At 38.5% G+C, this 19,157-nt stretch overlaps 1 protein-coding gene across 1 annotated transcript in view; it reads left to right on the forward strand.

Annotated features, from left to right (window-relative positions):
• The window catches only part of LOC149817994 (serine/threonine-protein kinase STY46-like), a 92,064-nt gene that overhangs the window by 35,400 nt on the left and 37,507 nt on the right, over window positions 1-19,157 (forward strand). Inside the window, exons 8-12 of the mRNA XM_089985925.1 lie at window positions 6,222-6,397; window positions 6,483-6,590; window positions 7,525-7,598; window positions 7,702-7,877; window positions 11,212-11,307. Coding sequence (XP_089842051.1) covers window positions 6,222-6,397; window positions 6,483-6,590; window positions 7,525-7,598; window positions 7,702-7,877; window positions 11,212-11,307 — 630 coding nt within the window. The remainder of the gene's footprint in view (window positions 1-6,221; window positions 6,398-6,482; window positions 6,591-7,524; window positions 7,599-7,701; window positions 7,878-11,211; window positions 11,308-19,157) is intronic.

Consider the following 19,157-nt stretch of genomic DNA (forward strand, 5'->3'; position numbering starts at 1 on the left):
GGATTTTTGAAGGTTTTCAAAATTTTCTATTCCTTTTATTTCAAGAGATGTACCATCAGCTGTGAAAACATTTGACACACTTGAGTTATTGTTAAGGCATTCAAACAAACTATTGATGTTTGGAGTCATATGAAAAGAAGCACCAGAATTAAGGAGTCAAAGAAAGTTACCGGGATTGGAGAGGGATGAGACAACGACTTCGGTTAAAGCTTCAGTTGAGGAGGATGCTCCTTTGAGAAGAGGTTGAAGGATTTCCATCAGTTGTGCCATAGATATGGGTGCATCTTGATTGGTTTGATCTTTCGATTCTTGTGATGAACCAGCGAATGCAACCTTCTTTTCTTTTCTTCTCTTTAATTTACGACATTGAGGCCTATAGTGTTGGTTCATGACAATGGTGGCAAATGACTTTCCTTTTGTCATAATCATTATTTTGCCTACCAAAATGGAGCGGCTTATAAGCCCGTATATAATTTTCTGGTTTAGATACGGCTAGAACGTAATCTTCTTCATTCTTTGGAGTATTCTTCTTGATCCTATTTTCCTCCATAGTTAGCTCCTCAATAGTGTCAATAATAGATGGATTTTTTTCTCTATGTAAATGGTCGATTTGGTGTTTTCAAATTCCGGCCTCAAGCCATTTATAAATTGGTAAAAGTGTTTCATATCGAGTTGTTTTTGTCGAAGCTTGATATCTTCGGGGCAATGCCACTTAGGCTCAAGAAGAGCCAACTCTTCCCAAAGTTTGGACAACTCATTATAATATTCTCTAATACTTTTATCTTTTTTGAGTCAAAGTCTGAACTTTATCTTGCAAATTGCACACATGTGCATTGTCTTTAAGGGAATACATATTTCTAAGATATTCTCAAACTTTATTGGCATGCTCAAATTTGGCTAAACTAGAGCATTTCTTAATGTCAACACTATTTATTAGCCATGACATGATTTTGGCATGCCTAATTTTTCATTCTTTCCACTTCTTCTCATAAGTGAATAATGCCTTATTCTTCTCTCCTTCCTTGAGAGTCACCTCTTTCTCATTTTCAATTTTTGTGAGAATTAGTTTAGGTTCTAAATCAGAACCGTCTACTATTCCCCACAACCCTTTTCCCCAAATGTGATGCTTCATGATTGAAGCCCACATCACATAATCAATATCATTTAATTTGACGGGCATGATGGTGACTTTATCATTGTCATCCGTTTTTACAAGGGTGAAGAAAAAAGAGAGATGATAAGGGAGAAAAGAGAAGAAATAAGGAAAAGGAGAAAAATAAAAATAAAAACAAGAGTACAATCAGCCAACTATCCTAAAAAATGTCTCTTTTCTTTTAAAAGAGCACTTGAATCACGAACAAGGAGATGAATCGTCTTTTGCTAAAGAGGCACGAAAAACGAGGTAAAAACTCTCTAAGATCTTGAAGCTTCCAAGCTTTGATACCATGTAATGAAATGAGGATCTTCCACGCAAGCACAAATGCTTGTAGTCGGTGTCTATTAAGGACACTGCAATCATAACCCACAAAAGGGTATAAGAGGAATAACACAAAGATAAAATAATAAACTTTATTTCATTCACATGAAAATGCTTAAGAAACATTAATACAATGCGAAGGGGGAACACCCCTATTTATATACATTGAGAGAGGGAGAGAAGGGAACTTAAGAGGACTCAAGAGAGTCCGTTGGACTAACTCCAACGGCTAACTCAAAATTAGTCAATGGTTTGACTAGTTTTGAGTCTAGTTCAATATGAACTAGACAAGCTAAAAAATACAGTAATAAAACAAAAATAAAATAAAAGAAGAAAAATAAATAAATAAAATAATTATATATAATATAATATATAATAAAATATATTATATTATATATAATTATATACACTTTTTAACATAGCGGAGGTACTTGGCTGACAAAGTCAAGGAACTTCACTTATTCTTTTGCTAAAAATGTGTTGGGCTAAGCTGGATCCAGATCGGTCAAAGAGGTTTGGTGCCTGGTCATGTCCAAATTGAGTTTTGGTCCTATCCAATGCAATTAAGCTTATGGACCCACAGGTTAGGTCTTCCATTAGTTTTGTTAGGTCAGGATCTTATCCATTGGCATTCCCACAAGTATACACTAGAGGAAGCATTCATTAAATGGAAGACAATTGTAAGAAAAGGATGTAGTTTTCTGAAGTTGTAGATTTGTGCTGAGGTAGACATGTTTCCATACCAATAGGAGTAAGGTATGCTCCCCTTCCATGTATAAGACAGCTGACCATTTCAAAGTTTCCATATTCACTTGGTAATGTTCATGTAGAAGTGACACACCAGTGTTAACTTTTACTTTATTGCATTGTGTTACTTTCAACTAAAAAAAATTTGGAGGTGGGCAACTGTTTGGTTTTCTTTTATTTTCTTTTCTTTTTCTCTGCAACACTCTAAAGAAGGGAGAGAGTAGAAGAGAAAACTTGAATTTATTTAGGAACCCTGTCTTTTGATCCATTGAGGATCTACAAGCACAATAGCACTATAGCAGAAAGTGAAAAGAAGAAGGAAAATCAGACCGACTTTGCTCTAACACTTCCTTCGATTTCTTCTCTTTTTTTACATGAGACTTGGATGCTATTTACATGCACTTCCTTAGGGAAGTTATCTTTTCTTGCATATGAAGTATCTCTTTCATGTTGAACATGTTGTCTCTACCAACCATCCATGTCCTCCCTTTTAATGGAAAATGGAAGTGGTTACCTTTCGAATTTTATGTAACTTCCCTCACTTTCTAGTTTTAGGATAAAGTGAAAAGTTGGGAGTGATACCCACTAGGTTCTACACCGTAAAGTAAAGAGTAGAAAGGGTTTTTTAGAAATGAGCATATGTTTCGAGAGTGGTACCCTTTGGCAACTACGAAAAGTGGAGACCCAAAAGTGAAATCTAGAAAATGAAGTCCAGAAAGTGGGGCCCACTGGCAACTTTGCAAAGTGAGGTCTAGAAAGTGGAGCCCCTAACTTGTGTCAGGCTCAGGCTGAAAATTCAAGGTCCAGGCCGAATAATGTCATACTCGATAACTAATCGGGTTGGGCTCGGGCTCATGTACCGGCCCGATACGGGCCCTTATGGGATAAAAATAAAATAAAAAAGTAAAAACCTAACGTTAACACATAAACCTAAGCACTTAATCCTAAGGCTAAAACAGTAAAAAGCACCCCACCCCAACCCTTCCTGATTCTTCCCCATTCTTGTTTTCTTTTTCCTCTTTTTTGTTCTTTGATTTTCCATTTACAAAAAAGTTAGACCGCCACCGAAAAACTGATTTCCATTTCAAAATTTAGAAAAAAAGAAAAGCTGAAAAGCCAACTGCTATGACAGTTGGTCAGCTGCTGAGATGATGTGATTGGAGAGGGCCTATGTGTCCTTCTTTTCCCTTTCATTTTTGGGACTCCCATTGCAAAAGCTTATTACTCTTTTACCCTCTTCATTCTTCTCCCTATACCCTATTAGTCTCTCTCTCTCTCTCTCCTTGCCGGAAAGGGGTACGCTTCCCTTTTCCAGCAGAATCTCTCATTTTTTTGCCTCTTTTTTTTTTAGGTAAAATTTTAAGGGGTTTTCAGTTATGCTTTAAGTAATGGTGATGCCATACGAAGAGTTGCAACGAGTTATCAAAATGTTGTGGACTCCATCAGACTCAAACTGGCTCACATCGTGTCACCAGCTTGAACATTGAACCTGAGCCCGAATGATGCCGGGCTTAGATCAGGCTGATAATTATTGGGTCGGGTTCTCGGCGGCCGGACAATGCTGTTGGGCTGATTGGGCCTTTGCGGGCCCTTAATTGTGTCGACCCGGCCTGATCCAATGTCCACCCCTAAGGCCCATTGGCAACTTTCAGAAGGTGAAGCCAAAAAGTGGGGCCCATTAGCAACTCCGGGAGGTGAAGTCCAGAAAGTGGGGCTCATTGACAACTTTGGAAAGCGGAGACTGGAAAGTGAAGTATAGAAAGTGGGGCACATTGGCAATTCAAAAAAGTGGAGATCGGAAAGTGATTTTAGGGGTGCATGAGACCCATTGGCAACTCTAGAAAGTGAAGACTGCAAAGTGGGTTTAGGAATGCGTGGGAACCATTGGCAACTTCAGAAAGTGGAGACTGCAAAGTAGGTTTAAGGATGTATGAGACCCATTGGCTTACTCTATAAGGTGAAGACCGGAAAGTAGGGTCTGAAAAGTGAGGTAAATTTAAGTTTCGTGAACCAGAAAGTGTAATAAATTGAAATAAATCCCAATACTGGAAAGTAGGATTAAACCCTAGTTTTTACTGACTAGAAAGTGAGTTAAATCCCAATACTAGAAAGTGTGGTTCGGAAAATGAGGTAAATTCCAAGTTCAGAAAGTAGGGTTAAACACTAGTTTTTACTAACTAGAAAGTGGGTTAAATCCCAAGACTGGAAAGTGGGGTCCAGAAAGTGAGGTAAATTCTAAGTTTGGAAAGTAAGGTTAAACCCTAGATTTTTCCGACTAGAAAGTGGGTGAAATCCCAAGACTAGAAAGTCGTCATTGGAAAGTAAGCAAGTGGGATTTATGGTGGACTTGAAAGTGGACCCCACTTGTAAGGCAAAACTAAACTTGAAAGTGGTGGCTGGAATGAGGAAAACCTTTAAATAGGCTACCTTAGGTTAAAACCCGTAAGTGGGCCACCTTGAGTTAAATCTGTAAGTAGCCAAAGATAGGAAAACCTGCAAGTGGGTCCACCCTTAGAGATTTATTCTTATTTTATTTATAAAAGAATTCACCCAACATCAACAACTGAAAATGTCTTTTTAAATTTTTTTATTTAATAGTCTTTTTTTGATGATTAAATCTTGATTTTGACTAGTGTAGGCATTAATGCATATCACCGATTGTTTATCATGTACCAGGCATAGTCAGATCAAAGATGGGCTGATCTTTTTGGAGCCCGAGGCTCATGAAACCCATATTTTCTGAGCCCTTGTAGCTTACTAGGTAGAATTTTATGTTGAAACACAAGCAATAGTTAAGCATTTATATCCAGTAAATAAATAGTTATCAAGAATATAATGAAATTTTTTTATGGTTGAAGGAGCTATCTTATGCTTTGGGTTTTTTTATTTTTCTCCATAATAGGCCACCAGGATCACCGAGGGTCTGAGGCACGAGTGTCTATGTTCGTTGGTCCACTGGGTTGGATATGTGTGAAACTTGAGATAACCCAACCACTAGGACTGATGAGCTTGGCGTTACAAAACTGCAACTGAGTCAAGTCCAGAGTTACCGGAAGCGTCTAGGTAAGTGGGGAAGCGCGCTTCGGAAGCGTGAAACGTCGCACTTCCAAAACGCGTGGGGAAGCACCACTTTTTAATGGGAAGTGCGCTTCCCTCATTTAATTTTTTTTTGTATTATTTATTTATTTATTTATTTCGCTTCCCTCTCGCTTCCTAGGTCGCTTCCGAGATGATTTCCGGTTCGCTCCTAAGTGGTCCCACGCTTCCCGCTTCCTAAAATTTTGAAAGTGCCTCGCTTCCTGCTCCCGCTTCCCGTATCGCTTCCCGCTTCTGCTTCCTCAACTGGCAACCATGGTCAAGTCCACAAGTGTTCAATACCTAGATTGGATTTGAATTTATTTGGTCAGTCTGAATCTCTATCTCGGTGTACTGTAGGTCATCAACATTCAGATCATATACTAAATTGGGTCAGGGGCATAGTTTGGTTCTGTTTTGTGTTTAGGGGTGAATTTATATTGTTATTGGGACCAGATCCTCATCTAGAAAGTATGTCTGGATCTGAATGGGAAGAAGTTGGATGTATTGGAGATTACTCAATCTCTGCTACTGCTGGACTTCCTATAGTTTTGAATTAGAACAACATTAGAGAACAGATTTTGAAATAGTTCAATTCATTGTTGCAGAATTGTATTAAGATTTGATTGACCTTGAGGATTCATATTCCTCTAGGAATTTTTTTTGCTATTCGACTATTTGATTTAGTCTTTGTATTTTACTTAAAATATTTTGCATGCAGATGAGATTAGTGACCTATAATATTTTATCAATTTTGCTATAATTCATTCATGTGCATCTATATGTGGAGTAAATTTGGGATTTTACAAAGTGGCATATCTATCTCAATTAAAGACATGCAGTGAGCTCCCAGAGTTCACTGCATATTTCTCACACATACACACCAAAATTTTATCTGTATGTTGATGTCTGTCCACTGCAGAAGAAAGCCTGCTCAAAGCCTCAAGGAATGTCCATATTCACTGAGCAAGTTAAAACCGATGCAGAGTCTATGCCCAATCACATAAAAACACCATTTGATGGGAATGATGTTTGGGAAATTGATCCTGGACTGCTGAAATTTGAGAATAAAGTGGCGTCTGGGTCATATGGCGATCTGTGAGTTATATTTGCTTTCATTCTTTTTATTCATGGTGGCTGTTTGATGTTTGCTCATGCCAAATGTGTCTTGGTTCTTATTCAGCTACAGGGGAAGTTACTGTGGTCGGGATGTTGCTATTAAGGTCCTTAAACCTGAGCGTGTTGATGTTGATATGCAACGTGAGTTTGCCCAGGAAGTGTTTATCATGAGGTATTTTCAGAATGTTCTTTACTATGATGGACATCAATTTTCAAATTTTAAAAAGTTCTATTGGAACTATTTTGTACTGTTGTGGTTGATCTGATTGATTCATACTATTCAAAAGCTTGTTTTTGAAGACAATTTTGAATTTCATATAATTTTAAAATGTTGTTACATCTATTCGATAAATCATTGCTCTACTTTTTTTCTACTTAATATAAAAGTCATCACACAGAATGTGTGTTTGTTGTATGTTATACACACACACATTATATGCAAATACTTTTTTAACTATTTTACAGTCTTTAACATATTCTTCTTTGGTCTGGAGGTTTACAACCCACCACCTCAAAGCCTATGCCTCCCCATAGTTAAATATAATGCCTCTCTTGCATCAATGCTTTTCACTATGTATAATTTATGGGAGAGCGATCATGTCTAACTGGGGGAAAGTTCTCATTCAGCTGGGAGTGCTGGAGGATGTGGTTCCAATTTGCTAGTGTGAATCAAACATCAGGACTGGGGTGGACAATGGGCTTGACTGGCCTGTCAATTAGATGGGCTGACAAACTGTTGACTGGGCTGGCCTGTTGCCAAATACACACACCCCATGGCCTGCCCGTTAAGCGTGTGGGCCTAATTGGGCCAGGCTGGGGTCAAAATCCCAGCTGAAGCCCAGCTTGGTCTATTGCTTGCCCCTAATTCTCTTGGCTGCAGTTGTTTCTATGCATGTTGTCCTTTGTTTTTTAGTTAAAATTCCCAATGGCAGTCCAAGGATGACAACAACTTCTTATATACTGATTTATGCTGACCTCTGGTGACATGATGTGGCACTGAGCCTCAGACTCGTCAAAATATCCAAACTATCTATCTGGACAGAAATCTGTTTCCATCTTACACTTTCACTTTTTCAGTTTTTTGTTCACTTTTTCTTCTGTTCCAGAAAAGTTCAGCATAAAAATGTTGTGAAGTTCATTGGTGCTTGCACTAAGTCTCCAGGCTTGTGCATTGTAACAGGTAGTACCATATCATAATTTCTTCTAGGGACCTAATTTGGTTACTTTCGTTATTTGCAATCTTCATCATCAGTTTAAAGCTTGTGAACATATGCTTTCTTCAGAATTTATGTCTGGTGGGAGTGTCTATGATTTTCTGCATAAGCGAAAAGGTGCTTTTAAATTGCCTTCATTGCTTAAAGTAGCAATTGATGTTTCCAAGGGGATGGATTACTTGCATCAGAATAATATCATCCATAGAGACCTGAAGGCTGCCAATCTTCTGATGGATGAGAATGAGGTGAGTTTATATTCTGCAAAGTATGATTATACCTATGCTATTAAATAAGATTTAATGAAATTTTCATATATTTTGCACACTATGTTGGTAATCCATTTTTTTCATTATTAGATATGAAGCTTATTTTTTCTTGATATTGGACAATTATGATATCTGTCTGAAGCTGTATCCATTCTCTGGAATAAGTGCTTTCTTTTGCTTCTCTATCCATGATAATGTTTTAAATTTTAATGATGTTCTTCAGTGTTTCTCTTTCTGTTTCATTTTTTTTCCCTTGTGCTATCTATAGGTCAATTGCATCAGAAAGAGCACACTTTTAAATTGAAGTAACTTGAATTTAAATATCTAATGTTTCTTCAGTGGTATAATTTGCTAGAGAATTTGGGAACTTGGCTGTTTTTGTGAAAATTTCCACAAAGTATAATGTGTGAAATTGTCTACGAAGAGACAATACGCATACAAGCACAAATACTTTATAAGAGATGTGCACGAAGGCACTCTCACAACACTTGAACAAAATACGCAAAAAGCGTAAAGGTAGCAAACATGCACTAAGGCATGTATTTTATAGAAAAGAGTAAATGCTTGAGGCTCTCAAGCTTTAACAATAATAAGGGGGAACACCCCTATTTATACAAGAGCAAAGGGGTACAAGAGGGGGCTCCCAAAGGAGCCGTTGGGTAGCCCCCAACGGTCACATTTGTGACCGTTGGGGGGTCCCCAACGACTCTATTGGGGGGACCCCCAATGTACCTTTATGAAAAGTAAAAAAAAAATAAAAAAATAAAAAAATAAAAGAAAAAAATTACAACATATTCCAAGTGGAATATGCGCAAGATGGGAAATTACAATAATACCCTTTTGGGTAAGAAAAAAAAATATATATATATATACTTATATATAGAGAGATGCATATACATATATGATATATATGTATATGCATCTTATATATATATACAACAATGGTTTTGGAGATACATTTTAACATAATGTACAGAGAATATGGTATAGGAGTAAAAGTAGAGATCTATGTAATGTGGCTTCTGGAAATTGCTTTTGCCTCACTATGTTTTAAAACATGAATATGTAAAATTCTTTTAAGTACAATAGAATAATATTTTTTTTTTGAAAATATCTTTAGAAGCTGTTCAGTTTTGATCCTCATCATTCAGAAGTTTTTCGTACACATATCTGTCGACATAATGTTAAGTAAAAATCTGAAAAAGAAAATTTGGTATGAGTTTATCTTGGATCATTTTGGTTAGTTCTCAATCTGACCAACATTAGTTGAACGGAAATACACTTTGGGTCCTTTCTTGTGAATGAAGCGCTAAGAGTTATCCCAAGGGTCCAGTTGAGACAATATCAAGTCAACTTGAGGCCTCATGGAGGGAATGTGGTTTTGTTGATACTATTGCCTTTTTTACCCCATTATGAAATTTATGGCAGCTTTTTTATTATTATACATGGCATTTTGGCATTTTAGTGTAACAATTTGAATTCCTTTGGTGCTAGCAAAGTAACCTTTTGTTTACAATGATTACAGTCTATCATATTTACCATAGGAATTGGTTCTTATTTGACAGTCTTGAGTATAATTGTAAAAATATGAAATAGACAGTGTACTTTTTGCTTGATTTCTCAGAGGATGAAACTTACGTGTGCATGTTGTTTGGGAGCAAGATCATTTTTCTTTATTGGCATAAGGCCCTATTTTTCGTTGGAATTGTCATCTTGCATTAGGTCAAGATCAAATGAGTGGTCCAACATATAGCATTTGAGATGTACAGTTTGACATGGGCACATCCTTCATTCAACATATCTTGTTTGATTTATCTGATATTTTCTTTTCATGAAGGTGGTTTCCTATCTTTTTTGTACATATTGGACACATTGTTTCTAATATACATATTCCAATTTTTCCAAGATTTTGGGTTGAAGTCTTAAAACGTGCAATTGACTGAAATTCTGAGATAACTTGCAAAATAGATCAGAAATTTGAGTTCAAGTTCTGCAACAATGGAAATTGGAGGATTGGAACAGGTGAATGATTCTTAAGGAAAAAGAAAGCTCTATTGATGAGGTCTATGGGAAGTACTGGGGGAGTCTATGTTCTGAATTTGGCAAATAAACCTTAAGTAAATTGGTTAAATAAGATAGCTGGATTCCATGAGCTGAAGCTCTTGCTCTACATCTACCCCTCTCAAAGGGTCCTTTGGGTATCTTTCAACACACATTTCATTCCTTTTCTCTAGAAGAATTCTATCTTGTGTTTATAGTACCGAGTGAAGGTAGGTATTCTCCATCAGCCTTTATTTATGACTTTATACTTTAGTGCTACTTCCTAAAGATGACGGCCTTTCTTTTCTTAGTCTCCACTTTTCTGCTTGGCGCATGCTGAGAGTGAAGTAATATTTGTCCCATAAACCTTTCAATTTGGTTAGTACTTGCTGATGGATCAATTCTGTTGGTGACACTTTCTAACCTTGTCAAATATTGCATATTCCTCAGCGATCTTCTTCTTCTTGTAGGAATAAGCATAGGTCATGGTGTCATACACTTCCTTGGCCATTTGATGATACACAAAAGTTCTTGAGATGCTCAGAAGATTTGATTGAAATAACCATGATGTGTCTAGAGCATTTTTTTCCTCCAAGTAGCAGTTAGTGAGAGGAGAGACAAAGGGCCTCAATAGATCATACTATTCAAAAACTATATAATAATAAAAAATGCCCCATACAAATTGAAAATGACAACTGTACTCTCCAGCAAATACAAAGGGGGAAATTGCAATACTGCCACCGAATGTGGCATCAAACATATAACCACATAAAATGACTTCTTATAGTCTTAATGACCCTGTACAACCTGCAAATAACAAGAATACCATTAAGATGACATCACATAAGGACTCTTAACAACATAATATGTGGGCATCCTTATTAGCTCAGGTCTCTTAATGGCACCATATTAGATGGCTCTAATAGCTGATGAATGCTTTTAACAGGAACCTCTTAGGCTTTTATGAAAGCAGTCATGTTGTTTATCTGAACCTTTGCCAAGGTTATTTTATGAACAATTATTGATCACTGCTTACAGGTGCCTTCCGCTTGGATGAGGAAACCTTTTGTGTCTCGACATGTCATCTGGTATTGCTGATTTGTGTTATCATGCTCCATGTGTGGTAGACTAGATGAAGTAGCTCATGAACTACCATGACTATCAAGAACAAAAATTAATTTTGTTGATTTATTTATGCTCTTACTTTTCTAATGTGTCTCCTGATAACTTCTGTTGAATTATGTAGCTAAAAAGGTTAAAGTTTCATTTTCAGGTTGTCAAGGTTGCTGATTTTGGGGTTGCCCGAGTACAAGATCAATCTGGAGTCATGACTGCAGAAACTGGAACATATCGGTGGATGGCACCTGAGGTGTGAAAACTTTCAACTGATTCTTTGACATTATGAGGTATTTTGGGCTGTACCGTGCTATAATCGCTTGTTTGGGTGTACATTTATGGAAAGATGAAATGTGTTGCAAAATGCCTTACTCAAAGTCTTTTTTTTTTGCTTATTTGCCTCTTTTAACTGTGACTGCTTTTGTTTCTTGGTCTTGATTTTCTTGTAGGATTTCCTTTTCTCTGGCATTGTAGAATTTTGTGTATTTGTTCATGTGGTTTGTTTACATAAGGATTCTTAATATCTTGTGTTGCACAAATTTTATGTTGCATGAACACATCTTGGGCTATACTGTTAATGTACGCGTGTTTATATATATAGTTATATATATATATATATTTTATTTCTCAGGATGTATTTTAGGGACTTTTGTATTTTTATTCTCTTCAGGGGTATACTGGTCATTTTGACCAGTTAGCCATTGGGGCCTCCCACGACTAATATTCTCGCTGTTGGGAGCTCTCCAACAGCTATATTGGCCTCCCTCTCCCTCTCTCTCTTGTTCCTTGTGCATATATGGGACTACTTGTCCCCATTTCTAGCATGCATATTTTGTGCATTTTATGAGATTAATAAAATTATTTTTTATATTTTGAGTGTGCCTTCTCTCTTGCCTTATTGACTTAAGTTTATGCCCTTGGTGGCTTTGTGTGAAGAGACGTTTTACTTGGTATCAGAGCCTTAGGCTCTTGGTCCTTGGATATTGGTGATCAAGTGTTCGTGTGAACGCGAGCTAGTGGTGATCGGGTGTTCGTGAAGATCATGAGATCGTGTACGTGTACCTTGATCCTCCCATCTTCTTTCTATTAGAATATGGATCAGATATGGATCCAATAGAGATCCATATCCGATATAGCTTCTCATACATATATGTAATATGTGTTTCTTGTAAAGGGCATTTTTGTACATGCAAATTGTTTGTAACCCTATTAAGGTTAATGAAAAGATTAGTGCAGCATTAAGAAAATATAGTTGCTGCCATTTCCAAAGCAGAACTCGAGTTCTCTCCTCCCTCCCTCTCCATTCCCTTTCACGATTTTGAACCAGTTTATCATGGTATCAGAGCAGGTTGCAATCTGGGCATAACAGAGTTTTCCTCGTTCTTCAGCCGATCTCGTGACAGGCTAAACCCAAAAGCCGATCTCGTGACAGGCTGCATCCTCGTGACAGGCTAAACCCAAAAGCCGAGTTCTCCTCTAAACAGGTCGATTCTTTCCTGTTTCCTCCTCGTGACAGGCTGAATCCTCGTCCTTCAGCCGATTTTGCGACAGGTTGCATCCTCGTCCTTCAGCCGATTTTGCGACAGGTTGCATCCTCGTCCTTCAGCCGATCTCGCAACAGGCTGCATCCTCGTCCTTCAGCCGAGTACATCTTCTTCCTCGTGACAGACTAATCCCAAAAGCTGAGACCTGTTTCCTCCTCTAAACAGGTTGATTCTTTCCCTTTCTCGATTCAAGACGATTCAAGTTTTCTGTTTTTCCTTCGTTGTAACGACCCCAATCCAGACCCTTTTAAAAATGCGGAATTTTTTTTTTTTTTTAAAGAGTTGCAGAAACCTTCCCAGAGATCTGGGGTCCTCACAGTTCCACTTTCCATTGGATAGCCCATCCACCACAAACGAAGTTGCAATTATCATCCATATCAACCAACTAAAACTCTTTTATTAATGAGTAATAAAATTTCAAAGACAAGGTTTTCTTTAACTGAAAGTAAAGTAACAATTGCAGAATTTAAAAGAACTGAATGACAAAAGAAAGAGCCACAATATCCTCTACTGAAGCTGACAAGTCCAAGTATAACTCATCCATCCCCAGATGCATGTCCAACTTCACTGTTCACCATTTCCTGTGAAAAACCAACAAAGTAGGGTGTCAGAACCGAAATTCTGAGCACAACTACTTTTAAAGAAACCAGATGAGAGAAAGAACATGGATAAGATTTCATGCAGTGATTTGAGTGAGTGCAGATATAAAATTTTCAACATCTAAGTTTCCATAACTACCAATGATTTCATTTACTCACCAACCAATAACAGTAAACAGTGTTATATATCAACAACTAAATAACCAACCTTTCAGCATGATTTTACAAAGTAAAGCGTATGCTACCACCAAATGATGTCATGATATCAAGAATGATTCAAACATGCATGATCTAATGCATAACAGAAAAATGCGTGATTATGTGCAATGCATGATTTCTTCTGTTATCTTTCATTTAAGTTCCATCTTTCCATATGCATGCCCTATTAGATGCACACATCTTTAAGTTCCTCTTTTTAATTACCGTGGCCCGCGGATACACCAAACGGGTACAAACCCCGAGGTCAAGTAGGTTCCCAGGGTAGCTTAACACACAATTTGTATTTTATTACTGGGTTCCAACTTAGCCCTCGACCGATATCAGGAAACAACACCATCCATCGGAACATTAGACCTCCACATCCAATGTCAGGGACACAAGGGACACCCCACGCCCACAAGTGCCACTTCCTTGGTACCATAAACTCACAGTTGTGACTAACACACCACTCCCGGGTAAAGTGGCGGGTTCTCCCTAAAACCGTGGCTAGGAGAAGAACCTCAATATCGGGTTCAGGGGCAACAACGCACACGGAGTTTTTGTATCCTCACAGTCTCCCAAGACCGGATATCCAAGATTCTCATACTCCAGATGAGATATCCCAGAATGTATATTACACTGTTCTTATTCTTTATTTTTATTTAAAGTTCATTCTTAAGTTTGCAACACTATATGCAAAAGTAAAGTGAAAACCCCGCATCCTCCCTTGCAGGGACCCATTCGGGACTCCAGCCCGTGTAAACACAAAGAACAGTGTAGTAAAGTGCCAAACCATCTTATGTGGTTTAAGTGATGCTTTTAAAAAAAAAACATATATAAAAGAAAACCAAACTCACGGCTCTCCAGGCCGGTGATAGTCCAATTTGGCCATCGGTGCATCACGTAATAAAACCAAATTAGTGATAAATTTACAACACTAGGCCAAAATGCCAAAAGCATATATATTCATGCCAATATAACCCCAAACATATGCACGTTATAATTTATTCATATGCATTTTCAATGTGTGGGTTACTTACGCCACATAGGGGTCTTAACCAATCCATAGTTTCTTTAAGTGTGTGAGTGTACATGTACCTTTTCACATATAAATCAAGTATACATGTAACTAAATGTGACCCCAAATACAAGCAACATCCTAGTATAGTCATCAAATATTTCTCATGTTACTAATTCTACAACACAACACTGATGCCCAGTTCATTCACCCCATTCTTGGTTCTATTTCAGCATCATATGCAGGATTCAGTTAACATGATTGAGCAGTGAACATATCCACCCAAACGGGTAGTGACGTATTACAGAAAACGAACTCTACAGCCCTACTAGAGCCTGCTAATCTCGAATCCCACATGTGCATGAGATAAGTCTTCACATGTTCAGCAACCAAGTACAAGAATATCAGAATAATCAAAAGAATACAGTACAAGCTACCATAAATGTACGTTACATTGGAAATACAATTTATGTAACATGTTTAGAAATATCGACAATAAACGGTTGCAGTTGAAACAGGTTACAATTGAATAATAAAGCTTTATATTCGGCCAAACTAAATACTTAAAAATTCTGAACATCTTCATTGTATAGTATGTATGGTTTCATATCATGTTTGGACAACAAAACAACAACCAAACAATGTACATCATTATGAATGATCTATCTTATGCTGCCATTACATATAACTGTTTGTAATCATAAGGGAGAAATCAACCTACACAACATGAATGGGATAATAATCACGAAATCAAACTCCAAAATTAACTCATGAATGACACTTGGATCTATAATAATTCAACTCGTTGAAGCAAACATGTACATGTTTATCATCCTAACGGAGCAATTGGTTTATATATTCTGAAAGGGGTTAGTGAGCATGCATTAAACCTCCCAAAAATTAATTCATAAAGACACTTGATTTTACAACAATTCAACTTGTTGAGGCCACTTCTCTTTTACAATATTTTACGCAGATTCAGTTCATGTGCATTTCCATGTGGAAAACAACACCTTAACAAATCTTTGATCATGCTTGGAGTTCAGTAAATCAGATGAATATCCATAGAAAATAGGCAGATATATTGAATAATATCATGGCATAGCAGAAAATGCACAACATACATATATTTTTTTTTCTCGAAACATACGAGTTACAGGCCAGCACCCAGCTGACTGGGTCGGCTGGGCCTGCTATGGCCCGGCCCACAAGATGTAAAGCACCCAGTCGACGGGGTCGGCTGGGGCCCTGCTAACACAGCACCCAGCCGACTGGGTCGGCTGGGCCTGACGCCTCCTACCAACGCACTAGAGGCCTGCAACACATATATTTTTTTTTCATAAGCCTATACGATTACTGTTTTCCTATTTCAAGATTTAGGGCATATTAAGAAAAGCCCCAAATCAATTGATTTGGGTATTTAGGGTTTATCAAGAAAACCCCCAAATCATCGTATGGAATCGAACCCCTGTTCGATTCCTCACCCAGGTTCGAAGAAGAACCGTACCTGATTCCGATGGGTTTCCCGGCGATCGAAGGCTGGGGACGCGAAGGTAGGGCCGCGACTGACACTCCTTGTTGCTGTCGCGACAGGGGGGGGGGTACTCGCTGCAGTCGCTAATGGCTGCTTGTTGCCGTAGCTCGCCGGCGAACTCCTCCTCTCCGATACACACTGACAGAGAGAGAGAGACGGGGGAAAGGAGATGGGGGAGGAGAGAGTGCCCGAGTGAAGAGGGAACCCCCCCCCTCTCCACTCCTTTTATCGGCCCTCTCCATGCCGAGATGGGAGGAGTTGGTTACGCATTGCGTAACCCCCTCCTGCCCCCCTTTCCTTTTCTGTAACAAACCTATCGGGCAACCCTTATCGGGTTGCCCCTTTCTTTAAAAGGGCTGTTACACAGGGGCGCGGCTCGGGTCCGGACCAGAGACCCGTAACCCGGCCCCAATCGATATGGATCCGCAAGTGGATCCAAATGGATCCACTGTGGATCCTCGAATTAAATTAGATTTTTTTTTTTTAAAATTTAAAATTTTTATTTATTCATTATTATCATTAAATCTAGGTTTCAAATGAATAAATCCTAATTACCCCCCCTTTATGGGTCCTGGATCCGTAATGTGGATCTAGGCCCAACTTGAAAAATTTGAGATATTTTCAAATAAGAAATCTCGGGTTTTACATTCGTACCTAATTCTTTACTGTTTCACGATTCAAGACGATTCAAGTTTCCTATTTTTTTTTCCTTCGTACCCGATTTCCTACTTCTCCAATCCTGGTTCCTCTTCAGCAGGATCGAACTCAAAAGCTGAGTTCTCTTCAAAAGGGCCGAGCCTATCAGTTATAATATGCTGCTAATCCTTTCACCAGCCAAGTCCCTTGATCCACACCTTTCCAGCCTAATACCAGCCGAGCCCTTCCAGTTCATGAATCTGCTCACGCCTCCTCCTTCCTAAGCTTCTCAGTTAAGATCTGCTGCTACTCCCTTTTACCAGCTGCATCCCTTGATCCACAACTTTCAAACCTAACAACTTTCAAACCTAATACCAGCTGAGTCCTACCAGTTCGTGAATCTGCCTCATCTTCGCTTGCTCAAAGTTCGCAAATGGATACTTCAGCCAATCACGGTCTTTCCTCCAATTTTCTGGGGCAGCTAGTTTCTGAAAAACTAAACACAAACAATTATTTGACTTGGAAAAGACAAATTACTCCTTTCATTCGCAGTCAAGATCTTTCAGGTCATTTGGATGGCTCCACTCCACTACCTGCAGAATTCATCACATAAGAAACAAAAGACGGCAGTCTGTCAAATATCACTCGTAATCCTGCATTTGTTGGTTGGATGAAGCGCGATCAGGCTCTCGTCGCGTACATCACTTCCACGTTATCACAAGAAGTACTGATTTCTATTCCTGATGATTGCACAACCAAGGTATTGTGGGAGAGTCTAACTCAGACCTACTCTCATATATCAGAAGCTAAGGTGTTATATCTTAAGCGTGAATTTCAACTTCTAAAAAAGGGGGCGATGACCATTATTGAATTTTTAAATCAAGTCAAGAGCATCACAAATCAATTAGCCATTGTTGGATATCCAGTGTCAGATAAAGAAAAAGTGCAGCAAACACTGAATGCCCTGGGATCAGAGTATCACGTTCTTGTGACTTCTTTATTATGCTTGCCGACGTTACCTAGTTTTGAAGATTTACGTGCTAAATTGTTTCAGTACGAGATGTCCTTGAAAAAAATCTCTGACGCCCCAGCAGGGCAATCATCTATGCATGATGTTTTTGCCACAGAGATAACTATTGATCGTGCACGAGGAGGGCGTGGCAGAGATAGGGGAGCACAAGTTCAGGGTGGTCGCGGTTTGCTACCTACACCAAATGCCATTCCCAGCCAGTCAAGGAATGTTCCCATGTGCTACCAGTGCAACAAACGTGGCCACATCAAGGCCAATTGCTGGTTCAATCCTCAAAATGCTCAAAATCGCAATAGAATACAAAATAATAGAAATGTTGCTACATCAGGATCGACAGGTACCTTTCGGGTCAGTGATGATGCTAAGGACCTTCTCTTGTCTGCTATGGCTAACCTGAACTTGAAACAGAATGATGATGGAATATGGTATGTAGGCTCAGGGGCAGCAGCTCATGTCACCAGGTAAGTTCTCTACTTTGATCCCCTATTTTGGTAAGTCTAATATTGTAACTGGAGATGGGACTCACCACCCCATTTCAAACGTAGGCAACATTCTCATCCCTTTGTCTGAATCTTCGTCCATCCCTCTATCCAATGTTGTTCATGCACCAAATATAAAGAAAAATATTGTCTCTGTTTCTAAGCTTGTTGATTCTACCAATTCTTCTGTTGAATTTACTCCTACTTCTGTTTTTGTCAAGGACCTTCAAACGAAGAGAATGTTCGCTAAAGGAGAGCGACGTGGAAACATGTATATCTTCAATGAAGATCCTGCCTCTAGTGTTCTGAAGCCTCCCAAGTCCGATTACACTTCTAGAAGTATTCTAAGTATATCCCAATGTAATAAGCTAGAACTTTGGCATTCCCGTCTTGGTCATTGTAGTCAAGTCTTTATTGAAAAACTAATGCCCAATGGATTTCTTCCAGAGTTTGTTTCTCCTTTGTTGAAGAATAAAATGTGTTCTAGTTGTCAGGTATGCAAAAGTCATGTACTTCCTTTTCATCAAATAAATAAAAGAGCCTCCATGCCTTTTGAGATAATATGTTATGATGTTTGGGGCCCAGCCCCCAATACTTCTTCTTCTGGAATTAAATATTATGTATCCTTTATTGACAGTTTTTCTCGCTTTACCTGAATATTCTTTATGAAACACAAATCAGAGTTTTTTCTCATCTTTCGTCACTTTCATGCCTACGTTAAAACCCAATTCTCTCAAAACATCCAGATTCTCCAATGCGATGGAGGCGGTGAGTATTCCTCCAAAGAATTTTTAGACTTTCTCCAAGATAATGGGATACATCGTAGAGTTTTTTGCCCGTACACTCCACAACAAAATGACATTGCTGAACGTAAGCACAAACACATTGTGGAAAGTGCAATGAGCATGATGCATGGTTCTAATGTGCCTATTAGTCTTTGGACAAAAGCTTTTCATACTGCCACTCATGTGATAAATCGTCTTCCTATGCCTATTCTTGAAAATCAGTCTCCCTATTATGTTCTCTTTGGTGATCATCCTGATTATGATGAGTTACGAGTTTTTG

The sequence above is a fragment of the Nuphar pumila genome, chromosome 13 (genome assembly GCF_984573655.1).
Source record: "Nuphar pumila chromosome 13, dmNupPumi1.hap1.1, whole genome shotgun sequence".
NCBI lineage: Eukaryota > Viridiplantae > Streptophyta > Magnoliopsida > Nymphaeales > Nymphaeaceae > Nuphar > Nuphar pumila.